The 25,830-nt window shown below is 50.3% G+C and overlaps 3 protein-coding genes across 9 annotated transcripts in view; all 3 read left to right on the top strand.

Annotated features, from left to right (window-relative positions):
• The first annotated feature begins 514 nt into the window (after positions 1-514).
• FMO1 (flavin containing monooxygenase 1) lies at positions 515-7,174 on the top strand. The gene is made up of 9 exons (XM_027895894.1): positions 515-558; positions 2,009-2,172; positions 2,386-2,574; positions 2,658-2,820; positions 3,168-3,310; positions 3,427-3,626; positions 4,140-4,495; positions 5,068-5,140; positions 6,205-7,174. The coding sequence occupies exons 2-9, from the start codon at positions 2,047-2,049 to the stop codon at positions 6,542-6,544; spliced, it is 1,590 nt and encodes a 529-aa protein (XP_027751695.1). The 5' UTR covers positions 515-558; positions 2,009-2,046; the 3' UTR covers positions 6,545-7,174.
• A 175-nt stretch (positions 7,175-7,349) lies between these two features.
• LOC114063564 (dimethylaniline monooxygenase [N-oxide-forming] 4-like) lies at positions 7,350-13,720 on the top strand. The gene is made up of 9 exons (XM_027895912.1): positions 7,350-7,725; positions 8,873-9,043; positions 9,350-9,538; positions 9,887-10,049; positions 10,458-10,603; positions 10,950-11,149; positions 11,323-11,675; positions 11,942-12,011; positions 13,285-13,720. Exons 2-9 carry the CDS (start codon positions 8,912-8,914, stop codon positions 13,670-13,672), a joined length of 1,641 nt encoding a protein of 546 aa, XP_027751713.1. The 5' UTR covers positions 7,350-7,725; positions 8,873-8,911; the 3' UTR covers positions 13,673-13,720.
• Positions 13,721-14,883: 1,163 nt separating this feature from the next.
• The window catches only part of PRRC2C (proline rich coiled-coil 2C), a 68,052-nt gene continuing 57,105 nt past the window's right edge, over positions 14,884-25,830 (top strand). For all 7 annotated transcript variants that reach the window (XM_027895868.1, XM_027895862.1, XM_027895865.1 and 4 more), the window contains exon 1: positions 14,884-14,973. The gene's annotated coding sequence lies outside the window, so the exon portion shown is untranslated. The remainder of the gene's footprint in view (positions 14,974-25,830) is intronic.

The raw sequence follows: 25,830 nt of genomic DNA, 5'->3' as shown, positions 1-25,830 counted from the left end.
GGACCTCGGTGCACTGATGTCTGTGGCCATTTCACACTCTCCCAGTTGTCCTGGGGAGTCTCTTGCCCACCAGCAGTTGCACATCTGGCTGATGGCACGATGCAGCCTCCGTGTCCCGTGAGCAGTGACCACAAAACCAGCTCTTTGTTTCTTTTAACTCGATGGTGCCCTGGGTGCAAAGTCCTGCCTAAACCCTGCTGTTTGTCAGCCTCTTCAACTCCCTTTTGGAAGGGAGGTGGTGCAAGTGAAAACATCCCAGAGCTGGAGCTGCCCCTGCACACGATCCTCCTGCATGACCGTGGGACATCTGGACTGCTCTGCTGTCTCCCACCCACTCAGTCCCCCTCAGGGCTCATCAGCTGGGCTGTGCAGCTCACTCCGCTTGTGGAACAGCAGGAGAGTCCAACCACTCCTCCCGCTGCAAACCCTGGTTGTGCAACTGCCTGCCCTCCTCCTCTGCCAAAGCACCAAGTTCCACCTATAAACCAGGACCAGGAGGGGTCTCTCCCTGCAGCAGAGGTGAGAAGGAAGCACAAGTGGCTGAGGCTGGGAGGTAAGTGCCCCTGGGGGGGCTGAGAAGCCTTCTCTTCCCTCCCTATCCCACTTCTGAGGTTGGCTGTTATGGGCATTTGCAGGGGCAGTATGGAAAGCGTGGCAAAAACGGGCACGGGGGAGTAGGGACGGTGTTTCCTGGGTATCATTTCCACCTTCTCTGCAAGAAGGCAGGGAATCAAACAGGATATGTAGCTGGGAGGTGTCTGTGATATAAGGTAATTCCCACTGTGCAAAAAAAAGCCTTCCCCCAAACAGTTAACAGGGAGCAGCTCATGCTAGTGCTTTCTTCATTTACAGAGCAACAAGTCCAGTTTTTATTCCAGCTTTGAGAAGCAGAGTATTTATTAGGTGTTGCCTTATGACTGAAAGTTGAAATTGTTCTGGGAAATATGGTGGTTTTTAGAAAACACTGTGCCTAACCCCATTTTTTAAATGAAGACTCTTGGTTTTTGGGTTTTTTTCTGATGAATGCCCCGTCCTCTGTGTCTCGTGGAAAGCTGAAAGCGCTTCTCTGTGCAGAGGAGCCAGTGCCACCCGTAATGACATCGAGGTGTGCTGAGTTAATCACTCAGTGGAGCAGGGTGCTCCCTGCCAGCACTGGGGTTAAACCAGAGGCTGCAGCAGCACCGTGTGGGGGTCCCTGCTCTGGCAACATCCCGCCCAGGCCCTGGAGCCTGGCTATCATCCCTTGTTTTATTGCCTGGCATGATCAAGAAGGATTTGGATCCTTCATCCCCATTGCATCCCTGGGAGCCCTGTAGGGCTGGTTGTCCGTTCAGGGGCTGCTGCCTTTCAAGCCCCAGGGTGGAGCTGCTGGGAGCTCTGCAGCAGGCACAAAAGCATCCTAAATCCAAGGTGTGCTACATCTGCAGCCCCTCCATCAGCCTCGGTGGTGTGTCAAGGTCAGCAGCATCTTCCCTGGTGATGGGGGACAGGACCCTGTCAGACATGCAGAGACTGAATAGTCCCACTGGACTTTTTTTTTTTTTTTCCCCCCCTGAGAAAGGCAGGGCCGATATCCAAAGATGAAGTAAAAGTATTTGCAAGACTGATAAGGCAGGATAGTTTAAACACAGCTTGTAAACAAAAATTGGCAGCGAATTGTGGCTTAACTACATACTTTCAAAGCCAGTTTCCAGGAAGACTGCCAGAGTTCGGAATCAGCCTCGTGAGTACACTCTAAAAGTAGATTAATTTATTAAATTTAAAAAAAAAAAAAAAAAAAAAAAAAAAAAAAAAAAAAAAAAAAAAAAAAAAAAAAAAAAAAAAAAAAAAAAAAAAAAAAAAAAAGGAGAAAATGAAGATTTAAAGATATTTAATCTCACTTGTATATGAAGAGCCCAGAATGCTGGTAAAGGAAATGAAGATTTGGAGTGGCATATAGAGAAATCCCCTCCAGAGGATATGCCAGGAGCTGCTCCCTGGGAGTGTGATGACTGTCTGTGGGGTTTCTCCCTGTTCACAGCCTGGAATCCCGGTAGAGAGGCAGGGATGAGAGTGGCCGTGGTGGGTGCTGGTGTCAGTGGGCTGGCAGCCACCAAATGCTGCCTGGACGAGGGGCTGGAGCCCACCTGCTTCGAGCAGAGCCAGGACATCGGGGGGCTCTGGCGCTACACGGTGAGCCATCGGTGCCCGTCCTCCTCCCCTCGGGAGCCGCAGCTCTGCAGGTGGGGAACGGGCTGAGCTGGGCTCCAGTGGATGGGGAGGAGGGGTGAGAGCTTGCTGGGTGCTGACCTCTCCCGGTTGCACTCCCTGAGAGCAGGGGGAGGGGAGGTGGGGGACAGTCCCCACCGCGGGCACAGGGCTGACACACCCGGGGGGCTGTGCCAGGAGCACATCGAGGCCGGCCGGCCCAGCCTCTACCCATCAGTCATCAGCAACACCTCCAAGGAGATGTCAGCATTCTCTGACTTCCCCTACCCCGAGGACTTCCCGGTGTTCCTGCCCAATGCCCGGCTCCTGGACTACCTCCGGCGCTACGCTGAGCACTTCGGCCTCCGAGAGCACATCAAATTCGGGGTGAGTGATGGGTGCCCCAGCACTGCCCCACTCCCCACGCACTTGGGTGCCAGTGGTGACTTTGCTTCACTTCCATGTCTCAGACCACCGTTGTCAGCATCCGGAAACACCCCGACTTTGCCACCACGGGCCAGTGGAACGTGGTCACGGAGGCAGATGGGAAGCAGGCATCGCATGTCTTTGATGCTGTTATGGTTTGCAGTGGCAATTTCTCCGAGCCATCCCTCCCCCTGCACTGTTTTCCTGGTACAGTATAGGGCTGCCTGCAGTTACCTGCTTCCAGGGGCTGGGGGGAGATTTAGAGATTCCTCAGGGAAAATGCTTTCTTCCTTTACTTGATCCCGCTTTCCAAACCTCCTGGCACAAACAGCAATACGTCCTCATGCGTCAGCAGCTTTGTCTGTGAGGCCCCATTTTGGAGAGGAAGCACCAATTCTGTGTGCGTGGGATGGAGGGCTGGACCCCCCCGAGTCCCGGGTGGCCAGTGCTTGCACTCCCTTACCCTTGCCATCTGGATTAGTTTCTACGCCGGTTCTCCCAGCAGAACCCACAAATGCTCAAACACTTAAGAGCTTCGTTTCTTTCTCCCCGAGGCATCGAGAAGTTTCAAGGCCAGTACTTCCACAGCCGCCAGTACAAGCACCCCGACGTGTTCCAGGGGAAGCGTGTCCTCGTGGTTGGCATGGGCAATTCCGGAGTGGACATTGCCGTGGAGGCCAGCCGTGTAGCTGCCAAGGTGCCACCACCCAGCCACCCCAGGAGTGCTGGGGGCAGTAGCTCAGTTTACTGTCCCCGCAGAGACGTGGTGTGCAAATTGATCAGCCAAGTCATTGTTTCCCTGCTCTCTCCCAGGTGACCATTTGCACCCGTCAGGGTGCCTGGCTGCTCAGCCGTGTGTATGACCACGGCTACCCGTGGGATATGGTTTTCAACACTCGCCTCATGAGCCTGATCAGGAACAACCTCCCTGGGCCCCTTTCCTGGCGATTGGTTAATTACAAGATGAACCAGAGGCTCAACCATGAAAACTATGGCCTTCAGCCAGAGAAGAGGTACTTGTTGGTTGTCCGCACATGCAGATGGGCTGATGGTGTGGGTGGGGGAAGATCTCCAGCAACCAACATCAACCAGTGCCCAGACTGTGGTGATCTCCAACCCAGCTGGAGAAGATAAGCTGTGCCCCCTTAGGTGGTGAGAGATTGAGCATGCTGGAAAAGCCCAGGAAGGACCAGAGGAGTTTTCCTCATGAGGTTCCCTGCTGAAAGAGGAGAAGAAAGGCTTAAAGCGTGGATCAGCTCTGAAAAGAGATGGCTTAAAGAGTAATTGAGTGGAGAAAGAAGGCAGGAGCTGTCCATGACTCACTTGCTATGGGACACGGTGACACTGGTGCAAGGCTTGAACACATCAGTGTTTGGAGAGGGGGAGGCAGGGTTGTTTGCTTAAAGCAAATGACACTGGGAGGTGTTGGACACCTTGGGCTGGTGGGCCCAAGGGAAGGAGGAGCAAGGGCAGTGGCAGGGCCTGTTCATGGTGTCCCGTTCTCAGAGCCCCTCTCCTCTCCACAGCTGCCTGGTGCGAGAGCCTGTGCTCAACGACGACCTTCCGAGCTACATCCTGACGGGAAGGATCACCATCAAGCCGGGCGTGAAGGAGTTCAAGGCCAACTCTGTTGTTTTCCACAACTGCCCTGAAGAGGAGCCCGTTGATACTGTTGTCTTCTGCACAGGCTACGACGTCTCCTTCCCGTTCCTGGAAGAGTCAGTGGTCAAGGTGGAAAACAAGCACGCGTCCCTCTACAAATACGTGTTCCCAGTGCACCTGCAGAAGCACAGCCTGGCTGTCATTGGGCTGGTAAGGCCCATGGGAGCCATCATGCCCGTGATAGAGATGCAAGCGCGCTGGGTGACCCGTGTCTTCAAAGGTAGGAGAGCTGACGGGAGCTTTCCTGGGTGCCAGAGTACAGTGCAGGTTGGACATGTCCCTCTGCCAAGAGGGATTTCTGTCCTTGGAGATCTCAGAGCTAAGAAGCTCATTTCAGAGTGGATAGGGCAGCATCTTCAGGGCTCAGACTTGCCAAGTTACTTCACTTCTGCTAAGCTGCAGCAACATGAGTGAGGAAAGAAACCCACTGGGGGGTTGTTTGTTTTTATTAATAAAAATAATAATAACAACGTCCCAATGGGCTCATGGGGAGGGCTATACCAAGGCTTCTCCACAGAGCCAGGGGAAGCTCTGTGTTTTCTCTTTGGGATGATCCTCTCTGGGACTTGCACACCCTATCTCACCCCTTGTCGTGTGCCTGTCAGCACCTCCCTGACAGCACAAATCTGTAAGAGCAGGAAAAAGTGAGGGTGAATTTGCACCACTGTGGAGGACTGGTCTCTGGCAGAATTGCCAATGCCAACCTAAATCTGAATGTTTTGCATCAGTGAATGAGTTCACAAGTCTCCCCAGGAGTTAAACTCTGGAGGAACATTCTCCTCTCTCTTCCAGGCTTGTGTCGGTTGCCTCCTCAGTCTGTCATGGAGAAGGAAGTAAATGAGAAGAAGAAAAACCAAGTGAAATGGTAAGTCATCCCCCAGAGCCCCAAAAGGGTTTTTTTGTGGATTGAAAAATCCCTGGAGTTTTGGGGGCAGCAACACACAGGTTCAGAGCCTGCAGCTGCTCCCTGTGTGTATGGCAGAGGCGAGGGGGGGTGCCCAGACCCAGCCTCCCCTTTGCTCACTTGAGCCAATGTAACCTTTGATTTAATGCTGGTATTTTGCCTGTTGGTGCCAGGGTCCCCAGGGACTGAGAGATAAAATGGCAGAGAAATTAATGGTAACAGATGCAAAGTAATTCAAGTGGGAAGGGGTGAAAAAATCCAACCCGAGGTGTCCATACAAATTGTCTCATCTCTCAGCATGGAGACCTGGCTCACTGTGAACAGGTATCTAAACACAGCAGTGTGTGGTGCCCAGGCAGGTAAAAGGATAAAAAATATCAGGGTATGAATGAGATAAACCCATGAAAGTGGGCAATGTATTAACCCATAGTTCACCTCTATCATTGTAGGAGAAAAGGAGTAGAAAAGTGAAATGTAGAATGACCCAGAACAATTGCTCTACGACACAAGGTTAAACTCACGTGGCCTTTTTTCAGCCCACCAAAGGAGGGACATAAAACTCTGAATTGTGCTGAGAAGCACATGTATTCTTGTAATACTTGATGGAAATGAACGTGAGGGAAATTAAAGGGCGTTGCCTTTCTCATGCTGCACATGACTTCCCTGCAGAGAGCAAAGGGAAAACCAGATTCCAAAAAAAACCCCAGAACTGGTTGGACAAAGTCTTTTAACAGAGATCCACCAAGATGAAGGGGGGGTGCAGGTGAAACTTAGGGCTAATGAAGTGAAAGACTGATTGATTGGCATGAGCCAGCACCCCTTTACATGTGCTGTGTAAGGGACAGGATTTGGGTCCAGACAGGCCGAAGTTCTCACTCCATGTACACCTAGTCCTTCTCTAAAAAGAACCTGCTTGCATTTGAATGCCGTAACAACAGGGTTGCAGAGAACTTGCACTCCAGTTCCTCTCAGCCCTGTTGTCACCAGTCTTTCTCCTGCCTCTCTTTCCTCTCTGATTCATTAAGGTTTGGTCTGTCCTTTGACGAAGTCCTCAAAACCGATTGTCTGGTCTACATGGACACGCTCGCCTCCTTCATCGGTGCCAAGCCCAGCGTGCTGGGGCTGCTCTGCAGAGACCCCTGGCTGGCCCTCACCATTTTCTTTGGCCCCTGCTCCCCCTACCAGTACCGGCTAGGGGGTCCTGGGCACTGGGAGGGGGCACGCCAGGCCATCCTCACCCAGTGGGACCGGATTCTGAAGCCCACAAGAACACGAGTCCCTGCTGGCTCCTCTGGCTCTTTCCCCTCTCTCCTGATTTTGGTGGGGTTCCTCCTACTCCTGGCTGCTGTCATCTTCGCCTTTTAGAGCCTGTTAATTTTTTGTTCTTGTCACAGGCGTTGTTGTCTCTGGTCAGACATCTCCACAGTGTGCCGTGGGACGGGGGGAAAAGGATTTCAGCAGATGGAACAAATTTTATGCTGCAGCTTAAGGCACAAACCTTTCTCTGCCCCAGCTCACCCCCTAAAGCACAGCTTTGCAGACTGCTGCTGGAAATGGCAGCCTTCCCCCAGTGTCTGTTGCCCTCCTGCTCTTCTGCCCACTGCTGGGAGCAGAGCATGGCTTTATGGCATAACTGGGTATGGATCACAGCAGGATGCAGCAAGGACAAGACTAGCCCTGCACCAACATGCCTGAAAAACCAGGGTTTTTAGTCCAGCAAGGGGTTATCTGGGCTGGGTACACAGGTCAGGCTGTCTCTTCTCCCAAACTTAAAACCTGTCACCCAAAAATCCCAGATTGGGTTGAATTGGTGCGTGTTTCCAATGAAGGGGCCCTGGTTGTGGTTTGTCACCGCTGAAACTGGGACTGAGCACTCCTGGCTTTGTTTTCCTTCGTTCCCCACCACTGGATAATCCTAGGGCTTTTTTTGTGTGTGTGGAGACTTTAAATGAATAAAATTTAATCAGCTGTGTCAGGAGCCTGCTGCAGGTGCCTCCCTGTGGTCTCCTTGAGTGCAGGGAAAGAGCTGGGAGGGTCTGTGCCTGATTTGGGGCTGTGCCACGGGCAGCTCACAAGGCTGGGGCTGGGAGGGCTATCACTGACCCCCCAAAATTAGTCTGCACTGTGCTCCATTCCCCCCATCCGTGCTGTCAGCTGGCAAAGGGAGTGAGTTTTGCTGATTTCCTGGGCGTGCCAAGTGAACGCCTGCCAGGCACAGGCATTGCAGAAGGGGATGGATCAGGACAACCCCAGGCTGCTGCCGGGACTGGGCCAGTGGCCAGCGGCAGTGTGGGAGTCCTTGCAAGCACGTTCCCTTTGGGACTGTAGTCTGGATTTCCACCCAGCACCGCCGCGGGGATGCGGAGACCTTTCTTCCACTGCTTTTAAGCACACGGGGTGGGGCAGTGCAGGTGTAAAGGTCAGTGGTGCAAGAGCCGTGGCGACCTGCCTGGACTTCAGCCTTCCCTTCAAATCCGCGGCAGGAGAAACTTGAAGCAAAGTTCGGCCGAAGCCTGGGCAGCGAAGGCGCGGCACTGTCCTGCAAGGTTTGCTCCTCGCTTCTCTCCACAGGGGTTTTGCAAGGCTTCCAAAGGGGGCACACGGCTCTCCAGGGGTTTGGCATTTGCCACCGGCTTTGCCTCCCTGCTGGCGGGGGGAGAGGGGTGTTGCAGGGACCCTCTGGAGTAAAACTGTCTGTGTCCAGCACTGGAAAAGAAGGCTGATTTTAGCGTGTCTCTACCCTTTTCCAAAACCAAAGGAGGCTCCAGAAACAGGGGACGGGCAGCTGTTGGCGTGTCCTGCCCTGTTCGTGCAAATCAGGGAGTGGCTCAATCTGGGCTTTTGGATCCTGATGGGGTTTTTTTGCACCTCCTTCATTTTTTCCCTGTCTTTCTGCAGTTTCCTCCAGTTCCTGTTTATGCTAACTTACTTTCTGGCGCAAAACTGTTAGAAAAGGGCTATAAATTACCCTTTCTGCAGATTCTGTAGTGGGAGTGTTTATTATCTAATCAAAGTTCACGTGGGTTCATTTTCCCCAGTTTCTTTGCTTTCCAGTCATACTCGGTGCAGCTCGTTTACACACCCCGGGGGCCCTGAGTTCCTCGCCTTTATACCTCGCGTTTCCCGGGTTTTTTACCTTTTGTGTGCTCTGTAATCCCAGCCGCGCTTTCACGGTGCTGTCTAACTTGTGAATGGCTCCAGCTCATTCAAGCATCGCTTTTTTTCCCCCTCTTTTTCTTAAACCCTTTTTGTTTTCAAGAGATTGCTCTTTAACGGGAAAAGAAAAAGGAAAGCGTGAAAATGAGCCATCTTAGCTGAAACTGTTTCTTGCAAAGATTTCGGGAGGATCACTTTGTGCGGGCAGAAGCTGCGAGCCCCTTCCCCTCCTTTGCTCGCACTGGTGTGGGGCTTGGAAATGGAATAAAATGAAGCAGCAGCACAGCGAGGTTTAAAAGTGTCTTTTTCCCCGCATGGAGGAGGAGAATTGTTGGACCCTCTGTGTGGGCTTAGCACGGCAGGAAGGGTAACGAGCAGCATCTGTCCATAGTGCTTGAGTCCAGAGCTGGCCACGGCTTTCTCCAGGAACAGTTTTCCTTGGGGACACCTGCGGCCAGGGAAGTCCAGGGGTCTTTTTCTAGGGACGGGAGGGAGGGATTGGTGTTTCTCCTGATTCCTGGGCTGTTTGGTTTGTAGCTGCTCGCCCACGGCCCTGTTCCCGGCCGCAGGACAGCGATGGTGCGGCGTGTGGCCGTCATCGGCGCCGGGGCCGCTGGCTTGGCCTCTGTCAAGTGCTGCCTGGAGGAGGGGCTGGAGCCCACCTGCTTCGAGAGGAGCGAGGACATCGGAGGGGTCTGGCGGTACACGGTCAGTGAGCTCTGCCTGCGTGGGGAGGGTTGTCCCCGGGTTAGTCCCCTCCCTCGGATACGCTTTACCTGCAGCAAAGAGAAAAGCGTGGCCATGCCCTCCGGGACTGTCCCCGTCCCGGGCACAGGTCTGCCCCTGACTCCAAGCTGGAGAAGGAAACGGAGGGAGCAGAAATCATGGTCACCAGGTGCTTGTCCTGGTTAATTTTTTATAATCAAATACAAGGAGGACAAAAACATTCAAATGCTCTGGGGAGAGAAAGTCTTTCTCTGCACACCTTCAAACAGCACCACTGGCTTCACACAGGACTCCACGGATGGTACGAGAGTCAGCGTGTACCGCTCTGTCATTACCAACACCTCTAAGGAGATGTCCTGCTTCAGTGACTTCCCCTTCCCGGAGGATTTTCCCAATTACCTACCCCACAGCCTCCTGCTGGAGTACTTTCGGATGTACGCTCGTCACTTTGACCTCCTGAGGCACATACGCTTCAAGGTGAGCAGGGACCCCAAACACCACGGGCAGAAGACCCACCAGTAGCTGCAGATACCAGGGTATCACCCAGGTGCGACAGGACAATGCCAGGTGCCATCCCACGAGGACTACGTGCCCTCTGCATCCTGAATGCAGCCTTTAGCTTTGTGTTTTAAAGGCTGCTTAAACATGGGCTGCATCTGTCCCCTCAATGCCATCAAAAGGTGCAGGGTGGGATTTGACAGTGTCGGGGGTGACATGCAGCTCCTTTGGGACCCAGCCTGCCCCCAGCAGCCCCAGCCCTTCACAGGCATATCTCCAAAGCACAGTGTGGTCTCTGACTGCTGTTTTGTTGGGCTTTGGTGCAAGACAACAGTTCTCAGCGTGAGAAAGCGCCCAGACTTTGCCACCTCTGGCCAGTGGGAGGTGGTCACGGAGACCGACGGTGTCCGTGAGTCCCACGTCTTCGATGCCGTCATGGTTTGCACCGGCCATTACCAGGGGCCTTACTTACCACTGGATTCTTTCCCAGGTAAGCCCTGGCCCAGCAGTGTGGGGGTGTGGGGGGGCTGCAGCTGCCCCCCGAGGTTTTGCCCAGCACCCATGGGTTCCTAGGCTGCATTTTCCTCTTAAAGCCTGTCTGCTCCACAAAGCCCTTACCCTGGGAAAAGTGGGACCCTCGCCCTGTTGGAATGGTAAGGGCCATTCCCAGGAATGAGAAAAACACCTAGTAAAGGTGCAGCCAGGCTTTTGAATGAGGATTTGCAAAGCAAGACGGAGCAGAGGAGGTGCAGGGGGGTGGCACCACCCAAGGCAGCCAAGACTTCCGTGGGTTTTTCAGCTGCAAGCAGAGGTGGGAGGTAGAGGGGTGGGGGCTCCAGAGGGTCTGGGACAGTTAAATGTATCTGGCAGTAGGAGAAGCTCCCCCCTCTCTGCCTAGGCATTGACACTCGCTTCAAAGGCCAGTACCTCCACAGCCAGGAATACAAAGATGTGGAGGCTTTCCGGGGAAAGCGGGTCCTGGTGGTCGGCATCGGCAACACCGGCGGTGACGTCTCCGTGGAGCTGAGCCACGTGGCTGCCAAGGTACAGCTCTGCAGCGGTGCAGAGCTCAGCCAGGGGCCAGGGGAGCCAGGGGTTTAGGTTATCCCAATTTTTTAGTTTCTCAATTAAAAAGAAAAAAAAAAAAAAAAAGCTTTTTTTAAAAAGCTTTGCAATTCTTGGAGAGTTTGGGCCACCTGAGGAGTGCCCACTCAGCAGCTGTGGGAACTTTGTAGAAGCTGCCACAAGCTGTTTGACTGATCTGGATGCCATCTCCTTTCCCTCAGGATAACCCTCTCAGCTCCTGAGTGCTGAGATGAGATTTACCATTAAGAGCAAAACCAACAGCGAGATTCCTGGACAGGAGGCTGAGACCTGCCTTCTCTCCCAGGTGTTCCTCAGTGCCAGGAGCAACACGTGGGTGATCAGCCGGATCTCGAAGCACGGCCTCCCCTTCGACATGATCAGCACCACCCGCTTCAACCACTTTCTCGACTGGCTGCTCCCGTCAGCCCTAACAAGGAGGATCCGGTTTCGGAAGTTAAATTCATGGTTTAACCACGCAAACTATGGGTTGGCTTCCACCAAAAGGTGTTTTTTTCTGATTGTTTTGTTGGTTGGTCAGGGGCTCTTGATAACGTGAAATGCTCGATTTTTAATTTTGGGGTGTATTTGTGGAACAGCAAACCATTGGAGGGCAACTCTGACTACAAAAGCTGTTTCAGGTCCCGCCCAGGTACTAAACCTTCTTTTCCCTCTGCAAGCTCCAAATTTAAGATGATTATCAATGAAGAGCTGCCTTTCTGCCTCCTCTCCGGGACTGTTGTGTTGAAGCCAAGCGTGAAGGAGTTCACGGAAAGCTCCGTTGTTTTTGAAGACGGGACAGCAGAAGAAAACATTGACGTGGTGCTCTTTGCCACGGGCTACATCTTTCCATTTTCCTTCCTCGAAGAGTCAGTTCGCAGCCGCATTGACGATAACAGGTCCCTCTATAAATGCATCTTCCCTCCCCAGCTGGAAAAGCCGACGCTGGCCATCATCGGCTTGGTCCAGCTGACCGGCTCAATCATGGTGGGATCAGAAATGCAGGCTCGCTGGGTGACGGGGATCTTTGCAGGTAGGAAACAGGGGGTCTGCTGGGGTGGGAGGTTTGGGGCAGCCTGAGCTGCTGTCCACAGAGCCTGGGGCACATTTCAGCCCCCTGGGCATCAGTGGCGTTGTAGCCTCTGTCTGCCAACTGCATCCCTGTATCCCTGCTGCTCCAGCCATGCTGCTGTGACCAGCAGGCATGAGCACTCTGGGGAAGGGTGCTGGTAGCTTGGGGAGGGGGTGAACCTTTCAACTTGGAGTGGTGCTGAAGGTCTCTGGTTTCTCTGTTCTCAGGCCGGAACAAGCTCCCTCCTGCCAGCAGGATGATGGCTGATGTTTTGAAGAAGAAGCCTCCGGTCAAAAGGTGTGTGATGCTCCTGTGCCCCTGGTGTGATGGGTGCTGTGTGCCAGGATAACCCCAGGGAAAGGGGGGCTCTGTGGCAGTCATGGGAGTGACCTGCCTAGGACACACAACTCTTCTTGGTTGCATTTATTACCTCAGAATCTGTAGCAAGGTGGGGAAATGCTCTTGTGGCTCCTTTATGGGTAATGGACCAAGACACCATAAGCTGCTCTGAAGCAGTTTATGACAAGACCCAGGACCTGCAGGTCCCCTCTGCCAGGCCTCCAAGCCATGTCCTTATTCCTAGCATATTGAGATGGAGGTTTGGTTTCTTCCAGACTGAGGGTGCCATCTCGTGGCTTTTTCCTCCCAAATCCAGGCAGTGGAGAGCACTGGGATCAGGGCCAAGCCCCACCCAGAAACCCCACTGGAGCCGGGCAATGTGGGTGGGGGACAATTTGTGTCATTTTTTGACAGGTCAAGATGAATAATTGACGAGGCTGTTGTGTAAGTGGGAGCTAACATCCTGCCTTGTTGGCACTGGGATTTTACAGGAGGTTGAGACGTGCCCTCAAGGATGTGGGACGGGTGATGATGGAGGTGCTGCCTGCCTTGCAGCAGCTTTTGGGAGCGAGGAGAGGATCTCGGGGTGCAGGCTGGGTTGGGTCTGCCAGCAGGGCAGGGCTGGCTCATGGGACTGATGAAAAGCTGGGACAAAACAGAGCCGCAGGGATTACGACCGGGAGCCCCAGTGACTGCACCACAACGTCACACAGAAATATGGGAGCCTGAGCTACAAGGGAGACAACCTTCAGGGTGTCCCAAAATTGCTGAAGCAGATTCAGCACATGTCCTGCGAGGGATGTGAGGCCTCAAGCAGAAAAGTCCTGGAGGTGCCTTCCAGAGTGGGAATCTTTCTGCATCTCCTAGATTTTCCCAGTCTGCCTGGCATTCTTATCTCTGAAAATCTGCATCTCTGCTTCCCAAAATCAGCTCCGTGAACCTTAAGGAAGGACACAGCCTTGCAAAGTAAAGGCAGTATTCAGCTAGAATTGGTTTTGAGGCCAGAAGTAGAGACAAAAGAAGCTCCTTCCTATTCCCTGTCCCAGGTAACTGCTGGGACCAACCCCAGAGAGGCTCCTGCAGCACCTTGAGCTTTATTTGGGGCTGAGGGAGCTTGACCCCGTAGACTGGGGCTTGAATGCTGCCTGAGCCTGAAGCTTTGGCTTTCCGTGGAGCTGGGCACTGAGGCGGGATGATGCCATTTGATTTTTGTTTTTATGTCCCACTGAAGGAATCAATCCGAGAGGGAGAACCTGAAGATGAGTTTTATCGGCTACACGAATGAAATCGCTGCCTGTGCCGGGGTGAAGCCCAGCGTGCTGAGGCTGCTCCTGACAGACCCCCAGCTGGCCCTGGCCATCTTCTTCGGGCCCTGCACGCCCTACCAGTACCGGCTGGTGGGGCGGGGGGCGTGGAACGGGGCCAGGGATGCCATCCTGACGCAGTGGCAGCGCACGCTGCAGCCCTTGAGGACCCGCGTGGTGGATGAAGATTCTGACCGCTCGTCCAGCTGGTGCTGGATGTGCCTCCTGGCCCTGCCAGTGGCTCTCACAGCAGGTTGGCTCCTTTCTAAACGCCCCCAGATGGGCTGTAGGCCCTGGGCAGGTCCCTGGCTGTAGGAGAAACCTGGTGAGCCCCATTCCCCAAGGACTGGAGCGAAGCTGTGTCGCTGCTGGCACTGGTGGGAGCCTGGATGCCAGGAATGTCTGGTGTCCATCACCTCCTGCTGATGTTTCACACCCACCGAGGGCCATACGGAGCGCTCACCCCAAACCTGCTGTGCTCCACACCAGCACCAGGCTGGATCTCCAGAGGGCTTTTTGGAAGAGCCGCTTTGGGATGAACCGGTGGGCACAAGGCCAGCCTTCCTCCCTCCTCCAGCTCACCCAGAGATTCCTCCTTAAAATTTCAGGAAGACCCACAACACTTTTCTGAAACAGGAACTGTGGATAGCTTTTTATTTGTCTGGTAACTTTTGGGACACAAAGAAGGGAGCCACAAATAAACTTCACAGATTTAGATCTTCTCTAATGGTTTCATTAATCGATTATCAGCGGGCAGAAGGCAGAGCCTTCCCACGCACCCACGGGTGCCTCCATCAGGGGGTTTTGCTGCACACTTGCGCTCAGGCTGCAGCCACTTCCCCGGGGAAAGACGTCCCCTGCCTTCTGTCCCCCATCCCACCGCAATGGAGCTCCTGTGGGGTGCTGCTGGTCCTGCGTGTCGGGCTGGGGATGGGGTAGGGCACAGGGACCGGGATGGGGACCAGGAGGGGACAGAGATGGGGACCCAAAGGGGGACAGGTGTGGGGACCAGGATGGGAACTGGGATGGGAACCAGAAGGGAAGAGGGACCCAAAGGAGGACCGGGATGAGGTTGGGCATGGGGATGAGGACGGGGATGGCAATGGGGACTAGGATGAGGACGAGGCTGGGTCTGGGGACAGGGATGAGGACGGGGAGGGAGACCGGAACGGGGACAAGGATAGCGACTGGAAAGGGGATGGGACAAGGGATGGGGAGGGAGATGGAGATGGGGGCTCGGGACAGGGATGGAGACGGGAATGGGGACCCAAAAGGGGACCGGGATGAGGACCAGGATAAGAATGGGGATGGGGGCCCAAAAGGAACCCAAATGGGGACTCAAACCGGCCCCGCCCTCGGCCCCGCTCCGCCAGGGGGCGCCCCCGCCCCTCGCGCCCGCCCGACTGCGGCACGGCGCGGCCACGTGACCCGGCGGCGCGAGGGGCGGGGCCAGACGGTGCGCGCCGTGCGCGGTGACGTCAGACGTCGTTGGCGCCCGGCTTGGCCGCCCGCCATCTTGGCCCCTGTGTAGAAGCGGCCGAGGCGGCGGCGCCGGGAGCGGCAGCGGCCCCGCCGACACCGGCACCGGCACAGCCGAGCGCCGCGCTGCGCGCCCGGTAAGCGCCCACGCTCCTCCGCAGCCCCGCCGCGCGGCCGCGGGGCCTCGGCGAGGCACGGCACCGGCGGGAGCGGGCGGGCGGCCTGCGCCGCATGGCCCCGGGCGGGGGCGGCTTCCGCCGGGCGGGCCCGCGGGTGAGGGGCGGCCGCGGTGAGGGGCGCCCCGGGATCGCACTGCGGGCGGGCGGAGCGGGGCGGGCGACCGGGCCGGGGGGCGCTGGGCAGCCCCGCATGGGCGCCCGGGGCGGCTGCGCCCCACCGGGCACAGCCCGGGCCGCGCCCGGCAGGGGCGGCTGCGGTGGGGCCGCTCCCGCGGGGGGCCTGCTGCCTTTTCCCACCTCCTGCGCCCCCGTTTTTTTAACGGCTCCTGGTCTCCCTACCGCCCCATCTCTCTCTTTCCCTCTTTCTCTCCCTCTCCGGGCGGCCCTCGAGGAGCGCACCGGGCCCTCCGCGCTCCATCTGTGGCCGTGATTCCTCCTGCAGGACCGCGGGGCAGAGCGGCCCTTCCTCGCGGGGCGCTGGGGGCACACGCCTGGGTTTTCCCCCTCGGAAATACGCATCCACGGTTCTTTCCCTGCTCGCCCCCGGTGAAAGGCGGGTCCTGGGGGTGTTTGATGTCGGGCTGAGCGGAGCGGCGCTCGGGGCAGGCATTGTTTGTGCTCCCGGGGGCAGGATCTGTAGGGATGGTGAGAGCGTGGGGAAATGACACGGCTGATTCGGGCCGCTGGGCTGCAGTGGCCGTAACGCAGTGGGCGGTGGGAGCCGTCAGCGAGGGATGCAGCGATTGAACGTTTTGGGGCTAAAACTGGCCCAGACAGTTTCCAGTTCACGCCCTCTTTGTGGGGAAGGGGAGCGTGCATGAGAACGTGGTGCCGGGCGTTGAATGGAACGTGGTGGTTTTTCTGCCCCGTTTTGTGTCTTACACGTGTGTTTTGTACATGTGCTCTTGTGTGAGAGGTCTTGAACTCTGTATCACCGGTGAAGGACCATTTTTCCTCATTGCTCTGGTTAGTGGAGTCAGGTGTGTAGTTAGTGGAAATGAGCTTTATTTCCAAAGAAGGAACGAGGCTCTAATTTTTGATGGCTCTGCCTCCTCTGCAGTGAGGCACGAGGCCTTCCCAGTGTCCAGTCTTGAAGAGCTCTGCTCAGGCAAGAAACTGCTTTTGGAGGGGGAGGAAACAGGACATGATCTCATTTGTCTGGGGGTGAGAAGCAAAAGGTTTACCCTTAAACACTGACTGGAGCTGGATGTGGCTGTCGCTTTTCTTTGAATTATGTAGTCCGGGAAATTGTTCCGTGTTAATTTTTGTGGAGTTGTTGCAAGTCTGCAGCAGTCTCCTTGGATCTAAGGAGTAAGTTTTGGGAGTTGTTTGAACTTGATGAGTTCAGTGGAAAGGCAGTTGGGTGGAGGTGTGTGCTTGAGAGGTGGCTGTCTGCAGTGAAGTGAGAATTTGGTTCCCTCATAGGTCAGTCCCAGTGTGTGTGGAGACCAGGATCGTGATCTCTGTGTCTGACACCTAAAACTCTGCCTTGCTGTCTGTATATGTTTCATGTGTGAAGTTCTTTTCTTCTGTAAATAAGAGCCTATGAAATATCTGTAAATCAGTGTACAGTTGCTTCTGTGAGCCTTGCTAATATAAATATTCTGTGTCTTGGCCGGTTAGTAGCAATTTATAATTTCTTTACTCTCATTTAGCTTTTCCATAATGGGAACACTGGTTTTTTTTTGTAGAGCAGAATAGTTACATCAGTGCCCAGTTTTAACTTGGGCTCCTTGTTCAGGGGTAGATTTCCAGGACTCTTCCTTAGATCCTGTTTCCCCACATCCTGGAGTCCACTAGGGAAAGTGAAACAGGCCACAGTGAGCAAGGGGAGGATGATGCAATTCAGAAGGGAGCTCCCTTTGGTCTGTCCGAATGAATGTGGTGTGTCAGTTAAGGGAAGGAATGTGAGTCAAAGCAGCAATTACAGGAGATGGAGTTGACTTCAGCCAGGTGTCCTGCCTGGCTGGAAGGGCAAGCCCTTTGTTCCAGCCTGTTCTCCAGGCTAAGTAACGGGAGCGACGTGAAAGGGGAGAGAGGGTGGAAAGTGTAGCCTGAATACCATATAAGGGTGCTGTGGATAAAATGTGGAGATAAAAATCTTGCAGAAGAATTAAACCCTTGCAGAGGAGTAAACACTCCCGTGGTGGACTGGAGATGTGAGTGAAGGGAAAACACTCTTCTTCCTTACTCTGGAGAAGGAGTTGGACATTTTCAGAGGCACTTGCAGTAGTGGAGGGTTTTGAGGGGAAAAAAACTCCGCCCTGAAAATGCACCACCTTTCCACTAGTGAGGATGGATGTTGGGCTTGTAATGACGGGACTGCCAGTGGTGTTTTACTGGAAGAACCAGTTCATCTCCTGCAGGAAATTTTTTCTTTGCTCAGCCTCATGGCCTCATTGTTTTTTGGCGTTTGGGTTTCCCAAACCTGGTAGAAGCTTATGGGCTGAAAGCAGATGTAAAAATAAAGGCTGAAATTTGTGTGGGGAGGTGGGAGAAAATAATGCTGTGTGAGTACTGGTGGAATGAAAATGGAGTGCACAGGAGTCTTAAAAAATGCATAAAGAGCAGAGGAAGATGAAGTCCTAATAAAAATCAGATGAAGACAGCTTTTATGTCTATGAAGAACAGGCTAACAGAAATAGACTGTTTTTATTACAAATACCTCAGCCATTACATAACATTCTAAGTAAATGCTAACGAGCTAGGCTGTTACAGATTGCAAACACATACTGAAGGGAGAAGCTGTTTAACATTCACATTGTTCATGTTTTAAATTATCTGACACTGTCTTGATTAACAGTAAAATTATAGTGCGGATCCAACATTACATGTCCTCAATCTGAAGTGTGGTGGGGATAATTTGAACTGATGGTGTACTTGAAAATAACATGAGTTATGTTTTCAGGGGCTTAGAGCATCAGAGACAGGAACTACTGCTCTTTGCATTCAGGTGCATCAAATGCACAAGTACTGCTGAAGAACTGGCATCACTCAGGGCTGGGTAACTGAGGGAAGAGGGGTCATTAAATATGTATTTAAATCAGCTGATTCCTAAGTGAAATGGCAGCCTTGCTCGATTTTGGGTTAGTTGGGCTGTGACTTGTATTCCAGCAATGACTGGCCTGCCTGTTTTTTGCTGTACTGCTTGCTTAAGCTGGCAAATCAAACTTGCTCTGCATAGAAAAGCAGCCCTTTTCAGTCTGTCCTCCTGAAATCATGTGAACTATACCTTGGTTTAAAATCAATATTTTGTAAGCATATGACTGTTCCTAGGTTTTTATAGTTTGTGAATTTTTACTTGCAATTTAAGTCTACAGTTGTAATTTTAAAAGAATGTTTGCAGGAGTAAGGGTGTAAGTTATGCTTAAACTGTTTTGAATCTTCTTCTAAGGTGGAAGTGCAGGAACATCTTCATTTTGTTTGAGAAGCCAGTGATTTTCTCCCAGTTGAAGACTTGATATGCTACTTTAGGACTTAATATTTCTTCTGTTCCAGAGTAAACAGATAACCATGGAAGGACCTTGTGGGCTTAAAATATCAATACATCCATGCTTTCACTTTGGGGGGAAAAAAAAAATTAAAATTATTGTATTTACAGGACTTGTTTTATAGGAGTGTTTGGGGCAGTGTGTGCTTCCTGTACAAGATACCAGGTACAGGTGCACAGCAGGAGTCCTCTAATGATGGGGATCAATAAGATCTTCCCTTTGCAATGACTGTAAATAATCTGTAGGAAAGATGTCTCTGGTAAGAAAAGTGTGCCTTTGGCCTGTGGCAATCTGTGTGGTCAACTGACTGCAGTCACCTGGGTTAGGAGATGTTCTTCATGTCACAGATGAAGAAGGAGAAGTTTCTTGGTAAGTATTTTGATAATGTGCTGAGCCTGAATTATTTACTGCATCTTGAAAGCGAAGTATCAAGGGACACGTGGTTTGTTTTTTTTTTTTTTCCCCTAAGCAGAATAAACAGAGAACTGAGAGCAAGTGAAGATGTTAAACTTCATCTGCAGCCATTTGGCAGATGCAAGTTAACTTCAATGGAAAATGGGTTCTGTAATGCTGAAAAGCAGATACATAAAGCTGGGGGTGCTGATAAGGCTTTTCTAATTTAGCTTCTCATCTTTTTTTTCCTGTCTTTTTTTCCAACAAGACCCGGTTGAATCCGGGCTAGAGCAGAGGGCAGGAGTTGACCCTCGGTGTGATTACCCTCTGTTGTTCAGAACTGTTGTCTGTGTGGTGTTGGCAGCTGCATCTTCCCCATACTGAGCATTCCTGGTGAAGAAGGAGATGTCTCTGCTCCAAGAACCCAGTGAGTCACAGGGCCCAGTGTGCAGCCAGAGATGCAGAGGATCCCGGGCAGCAAGTAGAGCAGACTGAGAGCAGCTCTGAGCTCTGCAGGCTGGACCACACTGAGGAGCAGATTCTGCCACCTCTGTGTGCCCCAGAGTGACAGTTTTTAATTGGTGCTGTCAGTGGTGTGTTAAAAGCTGGTGCATTTGGCAGCCGTGGATGCCACTGGCACAGTGGGAGTGCCTTAAAAGCCTTAAAAATATGCTGAAACATCAGAGAAATGCAGAGGGGAAATTATGTTTATTTTTGATGTACGTGAGTCTGGTTAGGAATATGACAGGAGTTAAAGGCAACACAGAATTTGGGCAAAGTGGGGACAAATAGCTGAAGTTATTACAGAAATAATTAGAGTAACTTTGAACAATTTTTTGTCATGTTAAGGCTGTACAGGACTTGGTATAAAGCTGTTTATTCTGTAGATTCCTGCTGTTGATGAATACTTCCCTCAGGTTGGACCCTTCAACACCAAAAATATCTCGAGAAGATGAACAGAGGGAAAAAAGCTAGAGAAGAGGGAATTAATTTCGGCACATCTGTTCTAAAGAGGAATGGAAATTCTTAATGATGTAGCCCTGGAGTGGTTCTTGTGCTCTTCCAAAGTATTCTGAAGGAACTTATGAAGAGAGTGGCTTGCCTGGACATTATTTCAAAGGAAGTTCTAACAAGTTTCTGAAGTCAAAAACTTAGATGTAATTATTTATGTTATTTAAGGGCTAACCTATGAACAGGGGCTTTGGAAGAACAGGTTCTGTATAAAAGTTTTACTTATTTGCATGTGAGGTCAGGGGTACTTTAAAGGTTCAGAAAGGTGTGATGTGGAGAGAAATCCACTGCTCAGAGCTGTGGTTCATTGGGAAGAACTCTGGAAAAAAAGGTGTCACTTCCTCGGTCAAGAAATGTTAATTATTTCAGTGGGACTTGGAAATTGTGGTAAAGGAGCAGGAAATGGAAGTGTTTAAAGAGATTCCTCGAGTTATTCACAGCAAGGAATGATTTCAGATTTGTCTCTTTTATCTGTCCTGCCCTCCTTCACTGTCCCAGTCAACATGGGGTGGGTGGGGAGGGTTGAAAATAGCCCACCAGTGCAAATGGCATTGTTGGAGAGTTTGTAGTGAAGTGCAAGGGCTTTCACTGTGGGAGAGCTAAAGTGAAAGGGGAAAACGGAACGGTGGGGAGATGGGTATTGGCTGTAAGTGGCTGCAACTTCTGCTGCTCATCTGTCGGGAATCTGGTCTGTTTTCATGTACTCATTGATTTTCTTTCATCAGCTGCCTAAAAGGAAGTGTTTTGCACCGACTTAACACTGAGACCGACTGGAGGAGTCAACTCTGGTTCACCTCAGCGGTTGTTCCTGGTAACTTATTGCAGGCAGCAGAGGAGCAGATCCCCAGCGCTGCTCAGCCGGCACTGGGGTCAGCTGTGTCATCAGCTGGGAAGCTGCTGTGGAGTTCACTTGTGCTGCCCTGTACTCAGCCTGACACAGCAGCCCCTGCTCAGGATGCCGTGAGGGGACAGTCCCCCCCTCCCTGGCTGTGTGCAGGGACAGTGCTTTGCTCGTGGTGGATGGGGTGGTGCAGATGAGCAAGAAACAAAGTGGTTCTTGTCACAGCGTGCTAAGTGTGTCTTTTTTTTTTAAGGGACTGTTTGTGATCTTAATCATTAACAGATGCCTTTCCAGAGAGCTGCTGTGGTCTGCATAAACTGACCTAAATTAGTTATTAGGAAGCCTGGTGGATAGTTGTAATTTTTTCTGTTAAAAAAGGACTTCTGAGAGGTAAGACAGGTCACATTAGCCTTCTGTATTCAGTGAAAAGTGCTGCTGCCAACCTGCTGTTTGAATCCTGCGCTTTGATAGCAGGTACACGGCTTGTTTCTGCAAGGATTTGCCTTAATTTATTCCCTTATCTTTTGCTCAAATAGGCAGCAATTCAGTTTCATGAGCTTTGAAGTTTTCTCATTCTTCCAAATAATGGAAATTTCTTTAATAAATGGTTTTGCAAATCTTGAAAATAAGTCTCATTTGGCATCTGCAAGTTGAAAAGCTAATTGGATGAAAGCACTTACATTGTTCTGTTCCCAGAAGTAATGAGAATGCATATCATTATGATGCTCTCTTTAATTCTATAGAAACTGTTATTTTTTTTCTTTTTTTGGTCCTGGCTTCCTTCCAAAACTCCTGCCTCAATTAAAAATTTACAATTTTAAAAAGTTTCTTAATCAACTGCATGAAACTGGAAAATAAAAAATCTGTCTTGCAGAAAATTTGCTAAACGCTTAGTGACAAAGAAGTCAAAAATCACTTGTCAAGACATTGTCAGGCTAAGAAGGAAGAAGATAGCCTGCCTTAAAAGTGACCTGCAGAGAAGTTTTAGATCTTATGTCTGCAGAAAATGATACATTTTCCTTTGAAACACATTCAGTAATGTAGCAAACCATCTAAATTGTGCTTTATGTTTGAGGATTATCAGCACATGGGCAGAGTAGCCATGTTGGGTTAGTGCAGGAGTTTTGTGGTGTGCTGGTTCTGACTTAAGTGTGACACACACTGCCAGTCTCTGCTGGAATATCTTGAAAAACCCTTTCTGCCAAAGAAGCTCTACTTGGATAACTTGGAAATGGGTTGGTACTGGAAGGAAAGCTCCCGGTACAGTTCTTGGTGGTTATTCATGCTTGTTGTTTTCACCTGAGCTGTGGTTGTGGCATTAAGTTTCTTTCCACTGGTCTGGTTCCCGTAGAACAGATGAATAAATGAACTGGACACTTGCAGTACTGGGGAAGGCAGTGCTGTGTTTGCCTGGTCGCTCTGCCCCACGGGTGACATTTTAGTGTAGTCACTGTGGTGTTTTCCTTTCCTGTCATACAGATTGTATTCTTTTCAGCCCCTAGATTCTTTTTCTTCATGTATCAGTGAGAAATAAGATCTGGTTTGCATTGCTGCCTTGTTGTGCCTCAACCTGAACTGGGAATTGCCCTGGAAAGCGCGGTGAGCTCGTTCCACCAGCCCGTCAGTTGTTGCTGTGTGAGTTTGCAGGCAGACATTTGGAGAAGCATTTCTTCAAGCACGACTCCATGTTCACTGCCATCAGCAGTGGGAAGCTGTCTGGGACAAACACAGCCTTCCAAACCCAAGAACAGAGTAAGATCTGCTGGATCGGTGTTGAGGCTGCTGTGTTTGTACCAAGATCCAAGAGGGGGCAATACTGAACCCAGTGAGCCTTTGGGTTCGTGGCAGGTGGTGGGTTTGTGGTTCTCTAATTTTGTGGTGCTGTGGTAGCTGCAGCTGTGATGTGCAGCTTAGCCCTGGAGTCCGTTCTCTTAGGTGTTTGATTGTGTGCAAATCCAATGTGTCAGCCTAAGGAACTGTCCCTCTGGTGCAAAGCAGTTCGAAAAAATGAGCAGTTTTCTAAAATCTGGGCATGGCAAATGTTGGATATTCAGTTCAGAATTGTGGTGTAAATATTCCCAGCAGAATGGCTTCTGGTGTATTTTAGTCACAAGCTGTATAGTTCTTAATTTTACTTAACTGTACTTGAGGTGTTTCGGGGGAGACTGTGGGTGGCTTTGCTCTGCATGAATGGTGGAACATGGGGGTGATGTCTCTTGATGTTCCACACTTGTAGGCAGCAGCAGAGGAGTTATTGTTAAAGCTGTCTGATGACACTTGTACTGTTTTTCATTATAACCTCTGAGAATCCAAAGAATTACCAGACACAAAATACATTGAAGGGAGTGTCTTAATTTGAACTTGTTTGATACTTGACTTTGATAATTGATACTTTAAAAAATGTGTTTCTGTTTTGATTGTAAAGTTACCATTAAAATACAAAGAAGAGTACTGAAAGTGTAATTATAAAGCTAAAGCAGACAGAGGGATTATATCCTCTGCATGTGCAGGAGTTGAGAAGTGAATACAGTTTTTGGGGAGGTATTAACTAATTTCAGCATTTGCTTCATAAGAATGGCTGTATTTATGCTGGAGTGCCCTTCTGCATTGTCTCCCTCTTTCCTTGCAAAAGACAAAAATAAATCCAAGAGCTGTGTTGAGGAACAGCTTCCCTTATCCTGTAGAAAGCTGGAGACCAAAATTAGGCCACTGGTGTAAACCATGGAAGAAAATGACATCTGTAAACATTGAAAGCATCGAATCCCTGGGTAGTTGTATTGCTGTAGGAAATATTTAGATAGTACTTGTCAAAAAATTGGACAGCTTTATTTGATACTCTGAATATAAAAATGAAAAACAATTTTACTCAAACTAAATGAAATGAAAACTGTCCTTTCTTCCCCTTGAGTTCTTGAATGGCTGCTCTGGCATCTTTCTGCCAGTAAGGGGGGGGGATCCATAATCTCTCAGTTACCTGAGGTCACTTCAAAAGGAGATTATTTCCTGGACAGTACAGGTATCAGAAAGGATCTTAGCTGAAAGGAAGCAGCTGTTGTGACACATGAAAATATTGAGTCCAATTTTGACAGTTTTATTGCCAGAGTGAGTTTATCCTGTCTGTGGCTTTTTAATCCCTTGCTGTGTGGGCACAGCTAAAACGTCACTCTGATCGTGGTTGATGCTGCAGGGCTGATTGGCAGGGCTGTTCCACAGGAATATGATTTCTGTGCTCCTTAATGAAATATTCATGCACATGTAGTTAAGATATGCATATAAAACCAAAAACAAATCAGAAGTTTGCTGTCCTCAGATCTGGGAGGGTTTAACATTAATTCTTTAGTTCAGCAATGCAGTGGAAATAAAAAGTTTGTTTAAAAAATGTTGCTGCTGTTAGTGCTGTGTTAGACTTAAACCACTCCTCTCAGAAATTCCTTGAGCTGTCCTGGTTTGTCGCTGGCTGTCCTGCTGGAAGGGCAGGTTTTAGATGACTGGTCTTTCTCCCAAAAAGTTGGTTCAATGAGCTGCTTCCCGCTCTAAGGCAGCAGCAGATTTCCTTGCTCCATGGCTGGCTGGTTTAGATTAACATATGCTTTGTGGTGAAGTTGGTTTCTGTGTAGACTTTTTTTGTGGGTGGCTAATTTGGGTTGTTTTCTCATTGCTTAGCTTAGTAGTTCTATTTAGGCCGTTGCTGGATGTCTGTTGGAAGTGATGCAGACATGTTTGGGGATGCTCCTTTCTGGCATCCACAAACTCCATTTTTGTAAGAGGCATCCGTGGGATAATTCCCTAAAATGGCTCTCTTGTGTCACGATCCGTTTTCCACCTGACATGCTTAGTTCTGGTAGTGTTTTGGAAAGATTTTCTCGGGCTTTAAAGGGGAGTAATTTGAAGAATGATTGAACTCGCTTTGCTGCCGCTTTGTCTTGGTTCTAAGGAGCACAATTAACTTTGATTTTTCCATTTGGTGGCCATTAACAGTGTTCCTGTCTAGGTTGTCTAGTGCCCCAGGGATCACCCTGTGCTGCAGTTTTCCTGCTGAGGTGATGGGTGCAGGAGAGAGATGGTGATTAAAGGGTTTTCCTTTCCTGCTCGGCCTTATCTACATAACACTGTGTAGAACCAGTGCATTGTGTACCCCATTCCAAGCTCTGCTGCAAACCAGCCAGACCCCAAAATCTAGGGGTGGAAAAGTGTATTAGTAAGGCTTCCTAAGGAAATTAAAACTTAGTGTAGCTCTTGTTCGAGAGTGAGTTGTAGTGAGATCCACCCAGAGCTCTCTGAAGATCTGGAGAGCTGCTGTTCTCGTCCAAGCTCCATGAAATAAAAGCTCAGGAGTCCTCAAAGTTTTACTGCAATTTTCAACCTGCTTAGCAGCAAATCTCCTTGTCAGTGAACCTTGGTGCAGATTACTCTTGAGGGGGAGGGAAATCCTGACCTTGAAAGCTTTATTAGGTACTTGGATTTGACAGACTTGTGCTCCTGAAGTGTTACAGGAGGTTATTGAAGCGTGTGTTGGTGTTGCATTAAGCTGACCAGTGCTGAAGTTCTCAAGAACTCTTAATAATGGGATAAATGGCCAATTTTTTTTTTTGTTTTATTTGCTTTGTTGTTATGTTTCTAAATAAAAAACCACCTACAGAAAAATGTATTCAGTAATTGCACAGTATTTTTGAGTGTTCATTTATAATAGTAGGCTTCCTTGCTAATGGGTTACAAAAAGCATGAAAAAGGCTTTCTTGGGTTCCAAGTATGATGAATCCAGTATTCCATGTTTCTGTAATTGATTTAAATTAGTCTGTTTTCTGAAGATCCACAGTTGGTTTTCAAAATTTCATATCTGGCTGCAGATTATCCTTGGGTTTTGCAGTTCTGGAATCTAAATATGCCAGACTTACAGTTGAAACGAAATCTTTCCTTTCTGGCTGAAATTTGTAATGCCCCATTTTTGTGTGCAATGAAGTTTTTTTGATATTACTAACACTGATTTAGGAGCATCTGCCTCTGAACACTAATTGAATATATGGTTAAAAAGTTCTTTTTTTTTTTTTTTTTTTTTTTTTTTTTTTTTTTTTTTTTTTT

This window comes from Empidonax traillii, unplaced genomic scaffold, assembly GCF_003031625.1.
Source record: "Empidonax traillii isolate 1590-97213 ecotype Southwest subspecies unplaced genomic scaffold, ASM303162v1 scaffold474:size1423191, whole genome shotgun sequence".
Taxonomy (NCBI): domain Eukaryota; kingdom Metazoa; phylum Chordata; class Aves; order Passeriformes; family Tyrannidae; genus Empidonax; species Empidonax traillii.
This window is presented reverse-complemented; position numbering and strand designations above follow the sequence as displayed.

Excerpts from the sequence above, each read along its gene's own strand:
- LOC114063564 (XM_027895912.1), top strand. The coding sequence starts at position 8,912 with ATGGTGCGGCGTGTGGCCGTCATCGGCGCCGGGGCCGCTGGCTTGGCC. Across the intron at positions 9,539-9,886 it reads TGAGGCACATACGCTTCAAG|ACAACAGTTCTCAGCGTGAG; the intron begins GTGAGCAGGGAC and ends CTTTGGTGCAAG. Across the intron at positions 11,150-11,322 it reads GGGTTGGCTTCCACCAAAAG|CTCCAAATTTAAGATGATTA; the intron begins GTGTTTTTTTCT and ends TCCCTCTGCAAG.
- FMO1 (XM_027895894.1), top strand. The coding sequence starts at position 2,047 with ATGAGAGTGGCCGTGGTGGGTGCTGGTGTCAGTGGGCTGGCAGCCACC. Across the intron at positions 2,173-2,385 it reads GGGGGCTCTGGCGCTACACG|GAGCACATCGAGGCCGGCCG; the intron begins GTGAGCCATCGG and ends GGGCTGTGCCAG. Across the intron at positions 3,627-4,139 it reads GGCCTTCAGCCAGAGAAGAG|CTGCCTGGTGCGAGAGCCTG; the intron begins GTACTTGTTGGT and ends TCCTCTCCACAG.